The sequence below is a fragment of the Pipistrellus kuhlii genome, unplaced genomic scaffold, assembly GCF_014108245.1.
Source record: "Pipistrellus kuhlii isolate mPipKuh1 unplaced genomic scaffold, mPipKuh1.p scaffold_m20_p_110, whole genome shotgun sequence".
NCBI lineage: Eukaryota > Metazoa > Chordata > Mammalia > Chiroptera > Vespertilionidae > Pipistrellus > Pipistrellus kuhlii.
This window is the reverse complement of record NW_023425417.1, coordinates 283,747-305,626: the sequence shown is the minus strand read 5'-3', so window position 1 is coordinate 305,626 and position 21,880 is coordinate 283,747. Positions and strand designations below refer to the sequence as shown.

The following is a 21,880-nucleotide window of genomic DNA, read 5'->3' as shown; positions in this document are numbered from 1 at the left end:
TCAACTACAACAAAAATAAAAAGTGCTAAATTCAGCCGAAACCGGTGTGGCTCGGTGGATAGAGCGTCGGTCTGTAGACTGAAGAATCCCAGGTTTGATTCCGGTCAAGGGCATGTGCCTTGGTTGTGGGCACATCCCCAGATCAATAAAATATATATTAAAAAAAAAGTGCTAACTTCAGCAGCATGTAAGCTGAAATTGGAACAGTACAGAGAAAATCAGCATGGTCCTCGTGCAAAGATAACATGCTGACTCATGAAGCTGTCCATATTTTTTATTGCATATTTGAAAGTTGCTAAGAGAGTAGATCTTAAAAGTTCTCATCTCCCCAAAAATATTCCATAACTGTGTATGCTGACAGATAGATGTTAAGTATATGTATGGTGGTAACCATTTTGCAATATATGCAAATATTGTATCATGTTGTACATCTGAAACTAATAATGTTGTCAATTATACCTGAATTTAAAAAATGTCCGTAGCAAAGGGTCAAGTCACAGAACACCTTTGTATGAACAGCATTTGTGAGACCCCCTCCCCGTGTAATACAATACTACTTTTGTTTTAATCACCCAATTCCTCATTGCCACAGAAAGCTGAAAAGCAGAAACAACACTCTGCATCTGATGAACATCGAGCCTGAGGACCTTAGCACCTCAGAGCCTCACACGTACCATTTCCTCTCCACACTTCGGCCAAGTGGCAACTGCCTTCTCCGGGTTCCTTGCAAAACTCCACGACATCTCGACATGTTGTTTCTGGTGTTATAGGAACTTCTGTCAAAATCTGTTCATTGTTGCTCAAAAACACGGTTAATATCATCTGTAAGAGAAAAGATTAAGTCAAAGCTATAACTTAGTCATTATCATGAAGAGATTAATCTTGAATTGAATTGAAAACAACTCCCCACCTCCCCACAGCCACTCCACCCATCTCTACCCCTCACTCCCACCCCCACCAAAGTGCCTACAGGATCAGTTTTTGGAAATACATAAATGGATTCTAAAGTTCATGTAGAAAAATTAAAATGTACAAACAGCAGCAAAGTTCCAAAAGGGAAGACTATTAGAAGGCACTAGCACTGCCAGACATCATAAAATGAACACCACGGCACTAGCAGACGGCGAGTCCAGACACAGGAGATGGTGGATGACAAAGGCGCGTCTCAGTAGAGGAGGGACAAGACTACACAATGAATGGCGTACGAGCTACCGAACTCCTGCCCAGACTCACCCTGCACATCACAAACCAGCACCAGTTCCTGACTGATCAAACATGTAAACGTAAATCATAAAGATATGGAAAGTTCTAGAATAAATGGGGCAATATCCTTTTTTATAACCTTGGAGTATATAAGCGCTTTCCAACCATGACTCAAAAAACTGACACCATTTAGAAAATGATATATTCAAGTAATTAAATATAAGAACCTTTCACAAAGCAAAAAGACAAACTGGGGGGAAATATTTGCAACTCATATTACAAACAGAAAACTAATCTCTTCAATATATAAAGGGCTCCTAAATTATAATAAAAAGACCAAAAATCCAATTTATTTTTTAAAATTGGTTGAGATATTAATGTATCACAGTAAAAGAAATGCAAGTGCCCTTAAATATAAAAATACATTATAGCCGAAACTGGTTTGGCTCAGTGGATATAGCGTCAGTCTGCAGACTGAAAGGTCCCAGGTTCGATTCTGGTCAAGGGCATGTACATTGGTTGCGGTCACATCCCCGGTGAGGGGTGTGCAGGAGGCAGCTGGTCGATGTTTCTCTCTCATCGATGTTTCTGGTTCTCTATCCCTCTCTCTTATTCTCTGTAAAAAAATCAATAAAATAAAAAATAAAAATACATTACAATGTTTTTGAAAAAATTAAAACTTTCTAGCATTTTTTATCTTTAAAAAGTCCTACCACTTTGCCCTAGCCCTGTGGTCGGCAAACTCATTAGTCAACAGAGACAAATATTAACAGTACAATGATTAAATTTCTTTTGAGAGCCAAATTTTTTAAACTTAAACTTCTTCTAATGCCACTTCTTCAAAACAGACTTGCCCAGGCCTTATTTGTGGAAGAGCCACACTCAAGGGGCCAAAGAGCCGCAAGTGGCTCAAGAGCCGTAGTTTACTGACCATGGCCCTAGCAGGTTTGGCTCCATGATAGTGTCAGCCTGCAGACTGAAGGGTACACAGGTTCGATTCTTGTCAAGGGCATGTCCTTGGTTGCTGGCTCCTTCCAGCCTGGGCCACGTGCAGGAGGTGACCAATCGATGTGTTCCTCTCACATGGATGTTTCTCTCTGTCTCTCTCTCTCTTCCACTCTCTAAAAATCAATGGGAAAATATTCTTCAGCTGAGGATTAAAAACAAACAAATCCTACCACTTTGATCTAAGATCTGAAGAGATCGTGTAGGAAGAGAATTAAAAAAAGAAAGAAAAAAAAAGAACATTACTCTTAAAGTATGATTTAAATCAAAGATTTTCTTTTATCAGACAGCATTATAAACATTTATTTAATCTTTGGTCAAAATCAACAATAAAATCGGCATTTGTCCCCAAATTCTCATCTTAAAATTCTTTTTTCTTAGAAGAGCCCTAATTTTCTAAGTTTTGTGATTAAACATCTTTCTCTCAAGGGTCAAATGTTATGTAACCAAAATGGATCTAGCTATGAACTGGTCTCCTCACCAGCAACCTGCCCTTCAGCTCCTGCTCTAACGCAGGTGCAGTGCTTCCTGGCAGAGCACTCAGGAGCCTAACAGCAGCCCCTGGCCAGCCTGGCTTCTGGAACATCACCAGGAACCAGGTGTCTCTTCCGGGATTAGATTCCTAGGCTGCGCTGTTCAAAGTCTCTTCCCCTGAGACTCTCAGTGGGCTTGGACTCCACAGAAGACTGGCTTGGATGGCCTAACCTACAGGGTATCTGCAAAGTCCCTTCCTCTCAGCCCTTCAGTCCCAGTGCCTTCCCACAGTGAACCTTGACCTTGCTTCCTCAACACCAATCACATTCTCTCAGGCTGCTGGCCCTCTGCCCACGCACCTGTCCTTGTTGCCTGTACACTCCTAGTCAACCTTCAACACTCAGCTCATATGCTACTACCTTTGCACAACCTCCCTTCGCCACCTACTCTCACCAGGGAGGACTCGCGGTCCCTCCTTTGTGATCCGGGAACTCTTCACAGGTATCTTTGTTACATCACAGCTAACCCCCTCCGCCCACCCACCTGGGGGTCTTCCATTTACCATGGCCTCATCAGCATCTAACACGGAGGAGGCACAGCAACGTCTGGTCGTCTCCACGAAAGAGCACAAACATAATACCTCCGCTATGCCATGGGACTGAGGAAATACTGCAGGAATCTAAGGTACAGCCAGTCTGTGTAACAAACAAGCAGTTTTCTTTCTGTTCTTCTCGGATATTATGAACACATTTCTATTTTATATGAAATATAAGTTGTTTCTGCTCATTAACCCATATATATATATATATATATATATATATATATATATATATATATATTTAAAAGCGCGTGCGCGCGCACACACACAAAAACAACAGGGGTCCTGGCCAGTGTGTTCAGTGGTTAGAGCATCAGCCCATGCACCAAAGAATCACAAATTTGATTCCCGGGCAAGGGCATGTGCCTGGGTTGCAGATTCAACTCTGGCCCTGGTCAGTGCACATGAGGGGGGCAACCAATTGATGTGTCTCCCTCACATCAATGTTTCTCTCCCCCCGCTCCTTATACTCTTTCTAGAAATCAATGGAAAAAATATTCTCAGGTGAGTGTTAACAACAACTACCACCAAGGGCTCTTGAATACTGAAATAAATGAGCTGGAATCTATAGGATTGGGGATAAAATAGGTAATTCCTGGATCCAGTGCAAACAGGTCCAGACTGAAAGGGCCTAATGCTCTATTTCACCAGAACATCTGGAGCGTATGCTTAGCCTCATCACAGGCATTTACTTTTCACTTCTAATGGTAAAGATCTTCCATTTGATTTCAGAGCCCAGCTCTCCAAGATCTAATAATGTGTTTTCCCAAACCATGCTTTATATATCAAAATTTCAAGTTAGGCCCAAGCCGGTTTGACTCAGTGGATAGAGCATCAACCTGTGGACTGAAGGGTCTGGGGTTCGATTCCAGTCAAGGGAACATGCCCAGGTTGCAGGCTCAATCCCCAGAGATAGTATACAGGAGGCAGCGATCAATGATTCTCTCTCATCACTGATGTTTATCTCCCTGCCTATCCCTTCCTCTCTGAAATCAATAAAAATCAATTTTAAAATATTTCGTTAGTAAGATATTCCTAACACTTCCCCGAGTGCTATTCCTACCACCCCCTACTCGCCAGCAGAGCTCTGCTCTCCTCAGCCTGTCCATGGGCCTGTCTCCGTATAGAAGCCAGTGAGCGTTACACAGTCATTGCTTCTGGAAGACGATGCTCTGGCCAGATCCAGGCCTCACATGCTCCCTCCCACCACAGCACACAGCTCAAAGGTGGGGCCTGGGCTTACTCTGAAGGCAGAGCCCTTTATGAACTTGCTGTCAGAATGCAGGACACTATTCTGGGGCACTTTTCAGCTCATGAAGAAGTTCAACTTGATGGGGGAGGGGAGAAGAGGGGGAGTGGCAGAGCTGGGAGGCTGAACACGGATTTTTTAAAGTTAAGAATACCCAGGAAACTTACACAAAGATCACCAAAACTATTTTTTAATTCTACTTTATAGTCTTTAGAAAACCCTGTATTTCCTAATCTTAGCAAAATACATTTCCCCCAATCTTTATTATTCAACCAAAGCAAGCTAATTTCTTTATAATCATGATAGATTAAAAAGCTTTCAAGATAATGAAGTTGGCATTGACCTGGACAGCACATTATTTCCCTAAAGCAGCATCTAAAATCAAAGCTGAAAAGGCACGTGACTGCTACTGTTATTCTAGCAAGATTGCCTTAGCTTAAAAATACCCGAAGAACCTCCAACACAAATATCAGAGTATTGATTCTAGGAGCACTGTGTTTTGTTTACACTGTAACATCTTAGAAATCACAACATATCTTACAATTGACAGCATGTCACAATTTAACGAGTCCTGTTTTTTCCTTTCTTAAGAGTACATATAAAATAGAGATGGAACCCAATAGGGTTAAGGATTAAGTGAACAAAAGAAAACAACTACAGAAAAAAAAGTTAATGTTTAACCTTCCTAAAAGATTAATGTGTTGAAAATTTTTAAAAGATTTGGTTAAATGCAGCTAGAAAAACAGATTTAGAAAATGTGCTGTAACAAATATTTGATGACAAGATGTCTTTCCTCAACTGTTTCCTCTGTCCTGTCCCTGCTCCTCCTTCTCCACCCCCCCCAATGTCTACCTTTCAGACGTGCTTCCTGCCCTCACCTGCCCATCCTGCCCCAGTCCATCCATCCCGCCCAGTCCATCCATCCCGACCCAGTCCATCCATCCCGCCCCAGTCCATCCATCCCGCCCCAGTCCATCCATCCCAACCCAGTCCATCCATCCCAACCCAGTCCATCCATCCCGCCCCAGTCCATCCATCCCGCCCCAGTCCATCCATCCCAACCCAGTCCATCCATCCCGCCCCAGTCCATCCATCCCGACCCAGTCTATCCATCCTGCCCCAGTCTATCCATCCTGCCCCAGTCCATCCATCCTGCCCCAGTCCATCCATCCTGACCCAGTCCATCCATCCTGCCCGTCCATCCATCCTGCCCCAGTCCATCCATCCTGACCCAGTCCATCCATCCTGCCCGTCCATCCATCCTGCCCCAGTCCATCCATCCTGACCCAGTCCATCCATCCTGACCTAGTCTGAGACAGAGTCTCCTTCTGCCCTCCTATAACAGACAGTGGCTATTTTTAGCACAACATTCTTACACTAAATTACCAGTGGTTCTCATGATTATATCCTCTACTGGAACAGTGTCTGTGACTCACGGGAGTGAGTTGTGACCTCGTCTTGGAATCGACAAAGCATGTCCCAATATGCACGTATTTTTGTTTATTAAAAAAAAAAAAAAAAAAAAAAAGGCCTGCCCTAGCTGGTTTGGCTCAATGGATAGAGCGTTGGCCTGTGGACTGAAGGGATTCTGGTCAAGGGCACATGCCCAAGTTGCAGGCTCAATCCCCAGTAGGGGGCATGCAGGAGGCAGCCAATCAATGACCGTCATCCTTGATGTTTCTTTCTCTCTCCTTCCTTCCTCTCTGAAATCAATAAAAATATATATTTTTAAAAAGGGCCTGATAAATCCAGAATGACTGTAATGTCATGAGGGCAGGACACGTGTCCTCTCTAACTCAGTGTTTGAGGAAGATGCTGCACATATATGTGATGCTCAGAAAATGAGGGAGGGAGGCAGGCTAGCAGGCAGGCAACAGCAGAACTACATCAAGTAACTTAGGAGGTCACCTAATCCTTACTTTCAAGAATGTTTGACTATGAAAGAAAATCAATTGGAATCAATAACTCATTTAAATAATCCACATAGAATCTTTAAAATGTTTACAAATTTGGCACTGCCCCATGGCTCAGTGGTTGAGCATTGATCTATAAACCAGGAGGTCACAGTTCGATTCTGGGTCAGGGCACATGCCCAGGTTGTGGACTCGATCCCCAGTAAGGGGCTTGCAGGAGGGAGCTGATCCATGATTCTCTCTCATCACTGATGTTTCTATCTTTCTCCTTCTTCCTTTTTCTCTAAGATCAATACAAAAAAAGATGTAAAACCATTAAAAAATAGGAACTATCTGCAATACAGACATGCAACAAGTCATCCAATGTTTCAAAATGCTGTATGTTAATTATACAATGACACAATGTTACATGTCACATACATATCAATAATGCTCAGGGAACCACCCAGAACAAAGAAAAGAAAGGACCATCATATAAATAAAAGACAGACAACAAGTGTTGATAAGGATGTGGAGAAACAAATTCTTTGTTTCATTGGTGGTGGAAATATAAAATGCTATTGCCATTTTGAAAAACCATTCAGCAGTTTTAAAATGTTAAAGATAGATTTACTATTTAACCTAGCAATTTCACTCCTAGTTACCTACCCAAGGGACTAAAACTATCCATTCATACAAAGTGTGTAAATGTTCCTGGCAGCAATATTCATAGTAGCCAAAAGGTGGGAACATCCCAAATGTCCATCAACTGGTGAATGAATAAAATGTGGTAAGCATATGATGGGATGTAATAAAAAAGGACAAAGTACTAACATAGGCTGCATGGTAGACCTTGGGAACAGGATGCTAGGTGAAAGACACCAGACAAAAAAGGTCACAGATTATAATGATTCTATTTACATGAAACGTCCATGTTAGGCAAGTCCATAGACAGAAGCTAGGGAGTGACTGCAAAGAGGCCCCAAATTTCTCTTTTGGGGTGACAGAAATGTTCTAAAATTAGATTGTGGGGAGGGTTGTACAACTCCGTAAATTTACTAAAGATCACCGAATTATTCACTTAAAATGGCTAGATTTTAGGTCTATAAATTATACTCCAATAAAGTTCTTTTTAAAAAGTAAACTTCCAGAAGAGGAAATAAAAGAAACTACTGGCATGGCACAAAAAAGCCTGAAATAAGAAACTCAATGAACACACAATATGCAATGTATTACAGAATTGTGCACATGAAACCTACATAGTCTTATTAACTAATGTTACCACAATAAATTCAATAAAAATTAAAACAAATAAAAAGGAGCCCTGGCAAGTTTTTTCAGTGGTTTTGGGTTCGATTCCTGGACAAGGGCACATATCTCAGTTACAGGTCCTTCTGCCCCAGTAGAGGCCCAGGCAGGAGGCAACCAATCGATGTGTCTCTCTCATGTTCATGTTTTTCTCTCACTCGCTCTTCTCTCCCTCTTTCCCCTTCTCCCTCCTTTAGACTCTCTCTAGAAACCAATGGAAAAAATATCTTCGGGTGAAGATTATTTTATTTATTTATTTTTTTAAAATCAATCTTTATTGTTCATATTATTACAAAGGTTCCTCATTTCTTCCTCCCTCCACCAGGTTCCCAACCCACCCTCCGGCCCCTCCTCATCCCCCATTGTCCTCATCCATAGGTGCACAGTTTATGTCCAGTCTCTTCCTCCCTCCCTTTCCCCGATAGTAAATCCCTTTTCAGATAGTAAATCAGTTACTTAGCATTTTCTCATATCAATAATACCTCCACATGCCCAATGATACACTTCACACAAAAGACATTTCCAAATAGGTCAACCAGCCTCATCCAGGCCCCACCCAAGGCATTCACAGATCAACACCCCAGCACTATACTAACTCAACACATCCAGATCTAAGCCTTCATCACTTGATTCAGCAGACCCTCAAGTTCCCGCAAAAGTTTCCAGCCATGTCTGAGAGGCAGCCATGGGGCAGGGGCAGGCGAGGAGCAAGCTGTTCCGGGCCTGGCTGTTCCGGGACTGGCCTCTGTTGCTCTGGTTTGTTCCACAACCAGCTGCTCCGGTTCTGGTCACTGCCGCTCCCGACTTAGTTGCTCTGGACTTGGCTGCTGCTGCTCTGGGACTGACCGCACCCGACCCGGCTGCTCTGGGCCCAGCCACTTCGGGCCCGGCCGCTCCCAGACTGGCAGCCACTGCTCCAGGCCTGGCTGCTAACAGCCTGGTAGCTGCTGCTCCGGGCCTGGCCGCACAAGACCCGGCTGTTCCAGGCCTGGCCGCTCCCAGCCTGGCAGATGCTGCTCCGGGCCTGGCCACACCAGACCGGCTGCTCCGGGCCTGGCCGCTCCCAGCCTGGCAGCTGCTGCTCCGGGCCTGGCCACACCAGACCCGGATGCTCCGGGCCTGGCCGCTCTCAGCCTGGCATCCGCTGCTCCGGGCCTGGCCGCACAAGGCCCGGCTGCTCCGGGCCTGGCCGCTCCCAGCCTGGCAGCTGCTGCTCCGGGCCTGGCCACACCAGACCCGGCTGCTCCGGGCCTGGCCACTCTTAGCCTGGCAGCTGCTGCTCCGGGCCTGGCCACACCAGACCCGGCTGCTCCGGGCCTGGCCGCTCCCAGCCTGGCAGCTGCTGCTCCGGGCCTGGCCGCTCCCAGACTGGCAGCCACTGCTCCGGGCCTGGCTGCTCCCAGCCTGGCAGCTGCTGCTCCGGGCCTGGCCGCACAAGACCTGGCTGTTCCAGGCCTGGCCGCTCCCAGCCTGGCAGCCGCTGCTCTGGGCCTGGCCGCACCAGACCCGGCTGCTCCGGGCCTGGCCGCTCCCAGCCTGGCAGCCGCTGCTCCGGGCCTGGCCGCACCAGACCCGGCTGCTCCGGGCCTGGCCGCTCCCAGCCTGGCAGCCGCTGCTACGGGCCTGGCCGCACCAGACCCGGCTGCTCCGGGCCTGGCCGCTCCCAGCCTGGCAGCCGCTGCTCCGGGCCTGGCCGCACCAGACCCGGCTGCTCCGGTCCTGGCCGCTCCCAGCCTGGCAACCGCTGCTCCGGGCCTGGCCACACCAGACCCGGCTGCTCCGGGCCTGGCCGCTCCCAGCCTGGCAGCCGCTGCTCCGGGCCTGGCCGCACCAGACCCGGCTGCTCCGGGCCTGGCCGCTCCCAGCCTGGCAGCCGCTGCTCCGGGCCTGGCCGCACCAGACCCGGCTGCTCCGGGCCTGGCCGCTCCCAGCCTGGCAGCCGCTGCTCCGGGCCTGGCCGCACCAGACCCGGCTGCTCCGGGCCTGGCCGCTCCCAGCCTGGCATCCGCTGCTCCGGGCCTGGCCACACCAGACCCGGCTGCTCCGGGCCTGGCCGCTCCCAGCCTGGCAGCCGCTGCTCCGGGCCTGGCCACACCAGACCCGGCTGCTCCGGGCCTGGCCGCTCCCAGCCTGGCATCCGCTGCTCCGGGCCTGGCCGCTCCCAGCCTGGCAGCTGCTGCTCCGGGCCTGGCCACACCAGACCCGGCTGCTCCGGGCCTGGCCGCTCTCAGCCTGGCAGCTGCTGCTCCGGGCCTGGCCACACCAGACCCGGCTGCTCCGGGCCTGGCCGCTCCCAGCCTGGCATCCGCTGCTCCGGGCCTGGCCGCACCAGGCCCGGCTGCTCCGGGCCTGGCCGCTCCCAGCCTGGCAGCCGCTGCTCCGGGCCTGGCCGCACCAGACCCGGCTGCTCCGGGCCTGGCCGCTCCCAGCCTGGCAGCCGCTGCTCCGGGCCTGGCCGCACCAGACCCGGCTGCGCCGGGCCTGGCCGCTCCCAGCCCGGCAGCCGCTGCTCCGGGCCTGGCCGCACCAGACCCGGCTGCTCCGGGCCTGGCCGCTCCCAGCCTGGCAGCCGCTGCTCCGGGCCTGGCCGCACCAGACCCGGCTGCTCCGGGCCTGGCCGCTCCCAGCCTGGCAGCCGCTGCTCCGGGCCTGGCCGCTCCCAGCCTGGCAGCTGCTGCTCTGGGCCTGGCCACACCAGACCCGGCTGCTCCGGGCCTGGCCGCTCCCAGCCTGGCAGCTGCTGCTCCGGGCCTGGCCACACCAGACCCGGCTGCTCCGGGCCTGGCCGCTCCCAGCCTGGCATCCGCTGCTCCGGGCCTGGCCGCTCCCAGCCTGGCAGCTGCTGCTCCGGGCCTGGCCACACCAGACCCGGCTGCTCCGGGCCTGGCCGCTCCCAGCCTGGCAGCCGCTGCTCCGGGCCTGGCCGCACCAGACCCGGCTGCTCCGGGCCTGGCCGCTCCCAGCCTGGCAGCCGCTGCTCCGGGCCTGGCCGCACCAGACCCGGCTGCTCCGGGCCTGGCCGCTCCCAGCCTGGCATCCGCTGCTCCGGGCCTGGCCGCACCAGGCCCGGCTGCTCCGGGCCTGGCCGCTCCCAGCCTGGCAGCCGCTGCTCCGGGCCTGGCCACACCAGACCCGGCTGCTCCGGGCCTGGCCGCTCCCAGCCTGGCAGCCGCTGCTCCGGGCCTGGCCGCTCCCAGCCTGGCAGCTGCTGCTCCGGGCCTGGCCACACCAGACCCGGCTGCTCCGGGCCTGGTCGCTCTCAGCCTGGCAGCTGCTGCTCCAGGCCTGGCCGCACCCAACCCGGCTGCTCCGGGCCTGGCCGCTCCCAGCCTGGCAGCCGCTGCTCCGGGCCTGGCCGCACCAGGCCCGGCTGCTCCGGGCCTGGCCGCTCCCAGCCTGGCAGCTGCTGCTCCGGACCTGGCCGCACCAGACCCGGCTGCTCCGGGCCTGGCCGCACCAGACCCGGCTGCTCCGGGCCTGGCCGCTCCCAGCCTGGCAGCCGCTGCTCCGGGCCTGGCCGCACCAGACCCGGCTGCTCCGGGCCTGGCCGCTCCCAGCCTGGCAGCCGCTGCTCCGGGCCTGGCCGCACCAGACCCGGCTGCTCCGGGCCTGGCCGCTCCCAGCCTGGCAGCCGCTGCTCCGGGCCTGGCCGCACCAGACCCGGCTGCTCCGGGCCTGGCCGCTCCCGGCCTGGCAGCCGCTGCTCCGGGCCTGGCCGCACCAGACCCGGCTGCTCCGGGCCTGGCCGCTCCCAGCCTGGCAGCCGCTGCTCCGGGCCTGGCCGCACCAGACCCGGCTGCTCCGGGCCTGGCCGCTCTCAGCCTGGCAGCCGCTGCTCCGGGCCTGGCCGCACCAGACCCGGCTGCTCCGGGCCTGGCCGCTCCCAGCCTGGCAGCTGCTGCTCCGGGCCTGGCCGCTCCCAGCCTGGCAGCTGCTGCTCCGGGCCTGGCCACACCAGACCCGACTGCTCCGGGCCTGGCCGCTCCCAGCCTGGCAGCTGCTGCTCCGGGCCTGGCCACACCAGACCCGGCTGCTCCGGGCCTGGCCGCTCCCAGCCTGGCAGCTGCTGCTCTGGGCCTGGCCGCTCCCAGCCTGGCAGCTGCTGCTCCGGGCCTGGCACACCAGACCCGGCTGCTCCGGGCCTGGCCGCTCCCAGCCTGGCAACCGCTGCTCCGGGCCTGGCCGCTCCCAGCCTGGCAGCTGCTGCTCCGGGCCTGGCCGCATTCGGGTGAAGATTAAAAAAGAGAGGAGAAACTCGAGTTCTATCCTTGGCGCTGCTGCTGACTTAGCTGCCGGGGGGCTGCTTCCTCGTCGATCTGTGCTTTCCTTCTCACCAGGAGCTCAGCACATACGAGGTTGGGACGACCTTTAGGACAGCCCCTCACTCAGGGCCAGCAAAGACTCCTCTGCTCAGCAATCCCACCTACTTCCACTTTCTAATGGAAAAGGAATGCAGGGGCGACAAAAAGAATCGAGAAGATAATAAAAGCTAATTTCAGTAACTTGTAAAACTTACTTGGCAGCTTATGAGGAAAGAGCACATACAGTCACAGAAAGGATCAGGTGGGGTAGGAACAGGGGGGCATCAAAAGCCCCTTGCAGCTTTCCCGCGGGCTGCCATCCCTCGAAGAACCAGCCCTAAGCTCCCTTCCCGCCTGAGCACGCTGCAGCACTGCACCCCAGTTAGACTCAGCAGTGCTAGGCTGCGAAGAAAACCACGCCTGAGACATGGCCTTGAATGCTCTTCCCGCTCCCGACCGCCTCTCAGGGCGAACAGCACATTCCCGGAGCCAGGAGCACACGCCAGACCCTTGGGCGGTCCTTCTACCCACAATCCACAGCAGTACTAGCACCCTCAGGTGCAGGCTCACAGGACTGGGCAGCTGGTGCCCACTGCTCCTCCCCGACCCCCGCCACCTCACCTCCCACTGGGCAGCGGCTAGAGCAACCTGCGTCTCCACTCCTGCCCTTCGGATGCCCTCACTCCACAGCCTCCCGCGGTGCCCGCTCTCTAGGATAAACGCCAAGGTCTCAGGACCCGTCTACAAAGTCCCACGCGAGCTGCACCGCAGATGCACACCTTTGACCGCACCTCCTCACCCCTGCCCTGCATGGGGCATGTTCACCGCTCCCAACAGGGCAAGCCACCTCCGGCCCCAGGGCTTGTGCACTTGCGGCTCTTTGCTTAGACCACCCTTCCCTCCGCCACTGAAGGGCCTATGTGACTCTACTTCCAGCCTCTGCGCCAACGGCACCTCATTGGGGAAGCATTCCCTAACCCAGTGGTCGGCAAACTGTGGATCGCAAGCCACATGCGGCTCTTTGGCCCCTAGAGTGTGGCTCTTCCACAAAACACCACATGCGGGCGCGCACGGACAGTGCGAGTGAAACTTCATGGCCCATGCGCAGAAGTCGGTTTTCAGCTCTCAAAAGAAATTTCAATCGATGTAGTGTTGATATTTGGCTCTGTTGACTAATGAGTTTGCCGACCACTGCCCTAACCAATCTGTCCAACAGCACTATTCCACCCTTCCCAGTCCTCTCCCTCTCCTCTGTCTTTTCCTTCTCAGCACTTCCCATCACCTAACCTGTGCCTGTGCCTACTGGTTCATCCCCCACCTCCTCCCACCGGAACATGTGAGTTCACGGCTGCATCCCTGGAGCCTGGAGCGGTGCTGGCACACAGCAGGAACACCATCAGCTCCCCAGTGAGAGGGCGAGCTTCTTTTTACAACAGGCTGAGACAGGAAGGGTAGGTGGCTGTCTTCTCATCTTCAAGGTCTCAAGAGCAAAAGATGCCTCACATGTTACCCTCTTGTCCACACCAGAGAGAAGAAACATCTGATCATGTGAGCGCAAGCACAGCACCGTTAGCCTGGTTTCCTCCGGGCTGACAGGGAAGACCCGCTCTCCGCAGAGGGTGCTGCTGGTGCCCCCATGGCACCCGGGAAGCCACATGTCAGGGCGGCTCCCTTATCTGTGGCCTGTGATTCCACTGAAGAGTCATAGCCTCTTTTTGCCGAATTCTTTGAAGACCAAGCTGAGGTGGAGAGGGGAGATGGAAAGCAATTCCTAACATATCTAAGAAAACGTGGGAGTGGAATCTGCCTCCGATGTCTAAGAGGCCTGTGATAGGTAACCGGGGAGCCGGCGTACAAGCTCTCGAGGCCGCTCTGGAATTGAAGACCAGTTAACCACGCTCCTGCCAGACCTAAGACAGCCCCTGCCAACAAAGAATATGATTCCCAGGGCTTCTTGGGGAGGTTTAGGAGGAAAGCACAGACTACCCGCAGATCCACGAGGATACCGTCAGCAAAGAGAAAATCAGGCCCGGGAGGAGGAAGACCCTGGAAAAAGTCTGCTGAAGCGTGAGGTAAACGGACCTACAAAGCAAGCCTTTCCCCTGTGGCAGGTCCCAAAATCAGCTGCTTAGAATCGTGATCTTCTCCTTTGACTCTTTCCTTCATTGGAGTGCAGACAAATAACCCTATTTTTGCACCATCAAAAAAATGTTCACGTAAACATCAGGTGCCGGCACGCACCTCTGTGATATTTGGCAGGATTCCCTTGCACCCAGATGTCACGGACATGCCTGCTAAAGCCTTCCCTCTTTCCACAAGGCGGCACTGTGCGGAATTGCTTGAGCCCTACCCTCCCCCCCTAAATTTCTGGGGAAAAGAATGACCTCTGAAGAAAAGAGGTGCAGGTAAGATCATGGTAAGCTCAGTTCCCATAATGGAATCTGCGTTATTTTGGCAAAGAAGCAGACTGGCCCTTGGAAAACAGTGGTCTTTACATATATGAGCACTGTCTCGCCTGTGAGGACAGAGACAGTTAAATATTTGAGTAGCATCTACTCAAAGTTAAATGCCCATTAAATTAGATCCTCAATATCCGTATCAATTCTGTTTATTTCAAGTCGCTGCTTTTATTTTTTTTAATAATCTAACATCTTAAAATGGGGGGCGGGCACGTGAGCATCTGTAATAGTGTCAACAATAAATAAAAAGTTCACCATGCAAAAATCCCGTCACCAACCTGAATCAATGAAATCTGGCTATACGCTATTCCTGGGGACACACACACACACCCTGGCTTCCCTCCACCTTACTTACTAACTCCCTTCAGCACCTAACAGCATATGCATTTCAAAGAAACCTGTCTAACCTTGTAGAAATGCAAAATTCATGAAGCTTTCCTTATCGCCTAGATGTGTCCTTACTACTGGGTGTGGAAGTGATACAGTTGATCAGGTTTTACTCTATTCACTGAAACTTAAAGAACCTTCTAGAACAACAACAACAAAAAAGAGCATTATCGACTCTGACAGTCCTGCTCATCAATGTTGGGAATCACCACCTGGAATGATGGCTGCTTTACCGACATTGTCTACCTGGACATTATGGAAGCAGAGCAAACACCGAGTTTCAAACCGTAGGTTGTGACCTGCCGGTGGGCCATAAAACCAAGTGCCTTGGGACTAGTTTTGCTTTTTAATGGAACAGAAGAGGATAATATAAAACAAGTTATAAAGGAAAAAAGCAAGCTTCAGATAGGGAGAAAACATAAAACATAAAGGACTTATATCCTTAATATATACTTAGAACTCTTAAACTCAACATTGAGAAAACAACAATCCCAATTTAAAAAAAGGACAAAAGACCCAAAGAGACAACTCGTCAAAGATACACAGATGGCAAACAAGCACACGAGAAGATGCTCAGCATCATGTCATTAGGAAACTGAAAATTAAACAGTGAGCAGCATCTAGGAGGACGGCCTCTCCCTGGCCAGGGGTGCTCGGCGGTCAGGCGAGGCTGCTCTTTAATCCGGTCAGGCACAAGCTGGGGTTGCAGGCTCGATCCCCCTGTAGGGGGAGTGCAGGAGGCAGAGTGCAGGAAGCAGCCGACCAATGTTATGCTCTCACATCTGTCTCTCTCTCCCCCCCCTACTCACTTCCTTCCACACTCTCTCTAAAAATCAATTTTAAAAATTAGTATTTTTAAAGAATGGCCAAAACCCACCACATTCACAACACCAAACGTTGGTGAGGATGAGGAGCAATAGGAACTTGCTGATGGGAATGCAAATGGTGCAGCCACTGAAGACGGTCAGGCAGTTTCTTACAAAACTAAACACATTCTTACCATAGGAGCCAGCAACTGTGCTTCTTGGTATTTACCCAAATGAACTGAAAACTTACGTTCACACAAAAACCTACACACACATGTCTATAGCAGATTTACTGGTAACTGCTAAAATTTGGAAGCCACCAAAATGTCCTTCAATAGATGAATGGATAAACAAAGTGGCATATCCGGACAATAGGACATTATCTATAACTAGCATTATAACATTATCTATACCTGCACAAATCCATGGGCATGGAAAAAACTTAAGCACATATTGCTAAGTGCAAGAAACCATTCTGAAAGGCTACATGCTGTATGATTCCAACCATATGACATTCTGTGGAAGGCGAACAATGGAGACAAAAAGATCAGTGGTTGCCAGAGGCTGGAGTAGGGGTAAGTGGAGCACAGGGGACTTTCAGGCAATGAAACTACTCTGTATGAGGTTAGAATGGTGAATAAATGACATCACACTATGTCATAACCCACAGAACTACTCAACACAAAGAATGAACCCCTTGTAAACTATGGACTTTAGTTATTAATAATTAGAGGCTCGATGCATGAAATTCGTGCACAGGTAGGGTCCCGAGGCTTGGCTGGCAATCATGGCCAATTGGGGCCTCCCTTCTCTGGCAGCCAGCTGCTGGTGGTCAGCACACGTCATTCCTGGTGGTCAGCACATGCCATAGCAAGCAATCAAACTCCTGTTCTCCCAGTCCAACTCCCAAGGGGACACTTTGCATATTAGCCTTTTATATATATACACAGACTAGAGGCCCGGTGCGTGGATTTGCGCACGGTGGGAGGCATGGCCTGCGGGATTGCCTGCTATGGGAGTGCAGCCACGCTGGCTGGCTGAGCAGCACTCCTACTATGAGAGCACACTGACTACCAGAAGGCAGCTCCTGCGTGAGCGTCTGGCCCCTGGGAATTCAGTGCACGTCATAGCAACTGGTCAACCAGTCATTCTGGCCATTCCACCATTCAGTTGCTGGGCTTTTATATATATAGACATATCAACATTAGTTTATCAACTGCAACAATTGTACCACACTATTTCATGATAACAATAGGGTCAAGATTCAATTTTTGTATTAACCTAAAACTGCTCTAAAAATAGTCTATTAGCCGGGACCGGTTTGGCTCAGTGGATAGAGCGTCGGCCTGCGGACTAAAAGGTCCCGGATTTGATTCCGGTCAAGGGCATGTACCTTGGTTGCGGGCACATCCCCAGTAGGGGGTGTGCAAGAGGCAGCTGATCGATGATTCTCTCTCATCGATGGTTCTAACTCTCTATCCCTCTCTCTTCCTCTCTGTGAAAAATCAATAAAATATATTTTAAAAAATAAAAAAATAAAAAATAAAAATAGTCTATTAATTTAAAGTAAACATAAAACAGTCCATTACACATGGCAAAGTTCTCTCCTGAAAGTTTGACTCTATACAGGGGTGCATGAAAAAACACCTTATTGCAGCAATTTTCAACCTTTTTCATCTCATGGTACACACAAACTAATTACTAAAATCCCGTAGCACACCAAAAAATATATTTTTGTCCAGGACTGGTTTGGCTCAATGGATAGAGTGTTGGCTTGGGGACAGAGGGGCCCCGGGTTCGATTCCGGTCAAGGGCATGTACCTTGGTTGCGGGCATATCCCCGGTAGGGGGTGTGCAGGAGGCAGCTGATTGATGACTCTCTCTCATTGATGTTTCTAACTCTCTATCTCTCTCCCTTCCTCTCTGTACAAAAATCAATAAAATATATTTAAAAAAAAAAAAATATATATATATATATATATATATTTGTATTCTGACCCCAAAACGGGTATAATTTTGATTCATTCACAATGGACAACTATTGTGTTGGCTGATGTCATTTTTTGTTTGTCAATCTAAGGGAAAAGAAGTCAGGTATTGCATGGGTTTTTTTGCTGTTTTTTTTTTTTTGTGTGTGTGTGTGTGTGTGTTTTTAAGAGAACATTTATTTGGAAAATCACAGAGGAGGAAAAAGTAATTTGTAGAAGAAATGGGCTTAGGAAACAAGTCAGGAAGGGCCTTAGGAGCTTGGGAGTGAGAAAGGTCAAGGTGACTGGCCTGGGGGAGGAGCGGGAAGGGACGGGGAAGGGAAAGGCTTGGATGTGCTCCAGGGAGGGAGAGCCAGGTATTGCATGCTTTAAAATTTCTACAGTCACCAGTTGAAAAGTCACTGCCTTCATGTAATCATGTCTATAGATCCACTTCAGTAAATACTATTTGTCTGATCCAGAATCAGAATGCAGCCCTGGTCAGGTAGCTCAGCTGGTTAGAGCAGCTGTCGCCACCAATGGTCTGCGAAGCACTGGTGGTCCGTGAGATCCGGAAGGTTGGTGACCGCTGGGTAGAGTGTCATCCAAGGACATAGGTTCCATTCCCGGTCAGGGCACATGTAAGAATCAACCAATTCACAGCCAAGAGGAACAACAAAATCCACCTCTCTCTCTCTCTCTCTCTTTCTCTCTCTCTCAAAATAAATAAATAAATAAATACATAAAAAATCTTTTTTTTAAATGAGAATGCAATTTATAAAGGAAAAGTCCAATAGAGCCCCTATCTTTTTACAAACGACTCTGTCCTTTTTTTTTCTCTTTCAGATTTGAATCAGCTCTAGAAAACCAGACGCTACTTTGAATTTGCTTATAATGCTCTGAGTTACCATTTCCAAAATGTCTCTCATCTTTAGAAAACTAAGCAAAACTGAAGTGTAGAAAACAAAAAGTCTGAGAGTGCCTGGAGATTACCTGTGCCATTTACAAAGGAAAAATACTTAAATAGATGTCCCTTAGGCCCTGTGGAATCTCAATTCAGGCCCTAATGACATGAGCCATGATAAGACATACTAGGAAAACAAGACAGACCACCACTGTTACAGCAGAGACACAGAGAGGATCACGTTTCACCTAATGGGGCAAGTCCGGAGGAAGAAAAAGTTCAGTGTTAGCATTGTTCAATGGCAACTGTACGTGGGATCCAAAAGTCATTATGAAAAAGAAAACTAAACACTAATTTACTCATCTCCCTACAGAACCTATTATAAAAAAGACTTAGCTAAGCTCTGTTAGCAACTTTGAAAAGTAAAACCTCAAAGCTTTTAAATAAGTTTTCACAATAAGTGGCTTGCTCATTATTTTATGCTTAAGAAAATTGGTTGTTGGGGGCAAGGAAGGTACTTACAAACCTACACATTTTTCTTTTTTTCATATTCTACTAGGATAGACATATTTTAAATGTCTAAAATCGGAATGAAGTTTGTAACAAACCAGGCCTGATGCACAAAATTTGTGCAAGGTTTGGCCTTCCTTCCTCTGGCTTCACAGCCCCAGCTTTGCGACCCCACCTGCTGCCCGCATCCGCCACCACACCAGAGCCCCCAATTAATCGCCCCACTGGCTCATGGCCTGGGCCTCCCTCTGAAGAGCAATCGTGGGGCGATGGCGGCCCCCTACCCTCCCACCCAATGACATCACACCCACCTTGGCTGCCTAGTGCCAGTGTATGTCATAGAATGGTCGTCAGGACTGTCATTCTGCTGTTAGGCCATTTGGTTGATTTGCATTCTACGCCTCTATTATTATAGATACTTAGCATCAAAGGCCTTTACAATTCATTAACTATAAAAACAGCTATTACTTCAGTGCTCACTGTGTGGTGGACAGGCCCTTTGTTTACCCACACTGTATCATGAACTCTCCCAAAGGGCCTGCCGAGTGAGGTGCTCGGATGATCCTGAGGACAGACTGAAGGACTGCCCAAGGTCACATGACTAAGAAGTGCCAGAGTGTCTGACCCAAAGGTGTCTGGCTCCAAAGCTTAAATTTCTACTCCAATAGCTCAGGAACAAAACAGTGCTTAAATCCATGATCACTTAAAACAAAAGCAAACAAACAATGACACAGTTATTCAAGTTCTTCAACCTTCTATGTGAAACTATAAGCAACCATTTGTATCCAAAAGTTTCAGATAAAAACATAGTCAAATAACTTTTTACAATGGAAGAACCCACTTTATACATCTAAGTTACATGCACCTTTGAAAAGTAAAACATTGTAAGTATGACTATAAAAGAGTAAAGTAGAAAAGATTCATTATAAAATTCAAAGGTGAATGCACTTAACAGCCAAGGCTGACTCAGAGAGAGAGAAAAAAAAATCCCACTAAAGAAAAGCTAAAATGAAAACTTATGCCTCCCAACTCTTCTGAACTTGACTTTCCCCACCCCCCAACCTGGCCTGGGTTCTGAGGTTTGTGTCTGCTCAGAGGCCAGAGAGCCTTTTTATAAAAGCTTGTGTACAATTTGCAAAGCTTCAACACCTTTCCTTCTGAAGAGAGAACTATACATCCCATTACTTATTAAAACATTAGCTATCATTATATGACCGTACTTTTTTGCACTATGGACAATGACTGCATGGGGCTCTGAAAGGAAGAATGAGCATTTTCTTTGCACCCACTAGACAACCATACACCAGCTGACTGATCTTCACAGCAATCCCAGGGACCCTGACTGGGGGGCTTCCAGGCTCTCCCTTCCTCTCGGGGACTCCACTCGGGCAAGTACCCAGGGGTCATGCTTACTTCACATGCTCATCCCTCCTGACACTGGCCAGGGAGGTACTTGACAAAAAAAAATGTTCATTCCGCAAGTGTCTGCTGAGCGCCTGCTCTGTGCCAGGCACTGGAGAGGCAGCCCTGACGAGGCAGCAGGGCTCTCGCGCTTTGATTACAGTCTGGGGAGAGAGACAAAGTAACACGGGGGAACATACAGTCTGGTGGGTGGTGATGGAGAGAAACAAAAGCAGCAAAGGACATGAGGAGAGAACATTTTAACTTTAAATTAGGGGTTATAAAAGGCCTGGCTGAAGGCGGTGGCGGAGCCAGCAGGCAGCTTGGGGGAGGAACACTGAGGCAGAAGAGATGCCTGGTAAGATGCAGAACCCACAGGCGTCAGCTGGGCGGACAACTGGAGTCCAGAGGTAAACTTCCAATTGGGCTTTTGCTCAGAGGGAGCCGGGAAGGCCTTGGGGTTCTAAGCGAGAAGGTGGTGATACTTTAGCACAAGGACTCCGGGGCTCACTCTGGCTGCTTTGTGGCAAGCAGGCTGAGGGGAAGCCAGAAACAGGGAGGCCCTAGGAGGCTAGAGCAGGAGGAGCATCCAGGAGGCAGGGAGACTCCTGGAGGTCGTGCAGAATGGAAGCGGAACAGCTGGTGGAGGTTCTGAGAAGACCGGCTGATGGAGGGCGTGTGGCTGAGAGAGACAGAGGCTGTGAGGAGAGGAGGGCTGTCATGCTGCTGCCAGGCTCCCCAGAGCTGCCCTGGGCCTGTTCCACCGGAAGATTCAGGTGTTCAGCTTTCCCTCCCGTGTCCTTCTGACAGATCCTCTCTCTTCTCAGACGTTAGAAGAGCTGGTTCCTGCCACTTGTAACCAAAATGAATTTAAGTGCTAAAATCATTAGCATTTACAAGTGAGAAACCTGAGGCATAGAAATGGAGGCACCACAGTTCCTGGGTAGCTGAGTTCCCATGTGAACACGCCCAGCACACCACACTGCCTCCCAGGCCTTGACCAGGCCTCTACCTGCACAAAATGAAAACCAAACCACAGGGGTGGGTGGGGAGTAAAGGCCAGCAGAACACCTGCTCAGCCCCCAGGTCCACAGGAGCATGAGAAGCGGGGCTGCTCGGCAGTGGAGCCCCTTTGCCTCCATTCCACTGGGCCTGGCTGGGAGCCTCGCAAGCACAAGGCAGCCCGTGGGTGCCAGCTAAAAGCTCTGGCTGTTTCCACCCAGAGGAGAGAAAATGGCACTGGGACGGGCAGATCATCTTTCCTTGGGCTTTCTGTCTTACTGCTGTGCCCAAAGGTTTCCTTTCCCGCTGGTCTCAAAAACACTGAGCATGTTATTGTTGGCTCAGCACTCGGGAAGTTCTCACAATGACCTGTATTTTAACACAAAAATAAAGTATTGTGTTCCCTAGTCCTAT

At 50.2% G+C, this 21,880-nt stretch overlaps 1 protein-coding gene and 1 non-coding gene across 4 annotated transcripts in view; one reads left to right on the top strand and one right to left on the bottom strand.

Annotated features, from left to right (window-relative positions):
- Nucleotides 1–21,880, bottom strand: part of PPP1R13B (protein phosphatase 1 regulatory subunit 13B) — a 73,246-nt gene that overhangs the window by 34,704 nt on the left and 16,662 nt on the right. For all 3 annotated transcript variants that reach the window (XM_036432430.2, XM_036432429.2, XM_036432428.2), the window contains exon 2: nt 675–822. In XM_036432430.2, coding sequence (XP_036288323.1) covers nt 675–822 — 148 coding nt within the window. The remainder of the gene's footprint in view (nt 1–674; nt 823–21,880) is intronic.
- On the top strand, nt 169–275 carry LOC118715893. Its single transcript, XR_004987009.1, has one exon. It is a non-coding gene; the product is annotated as a U6 spliceosomal RNA (small nuclear RNA).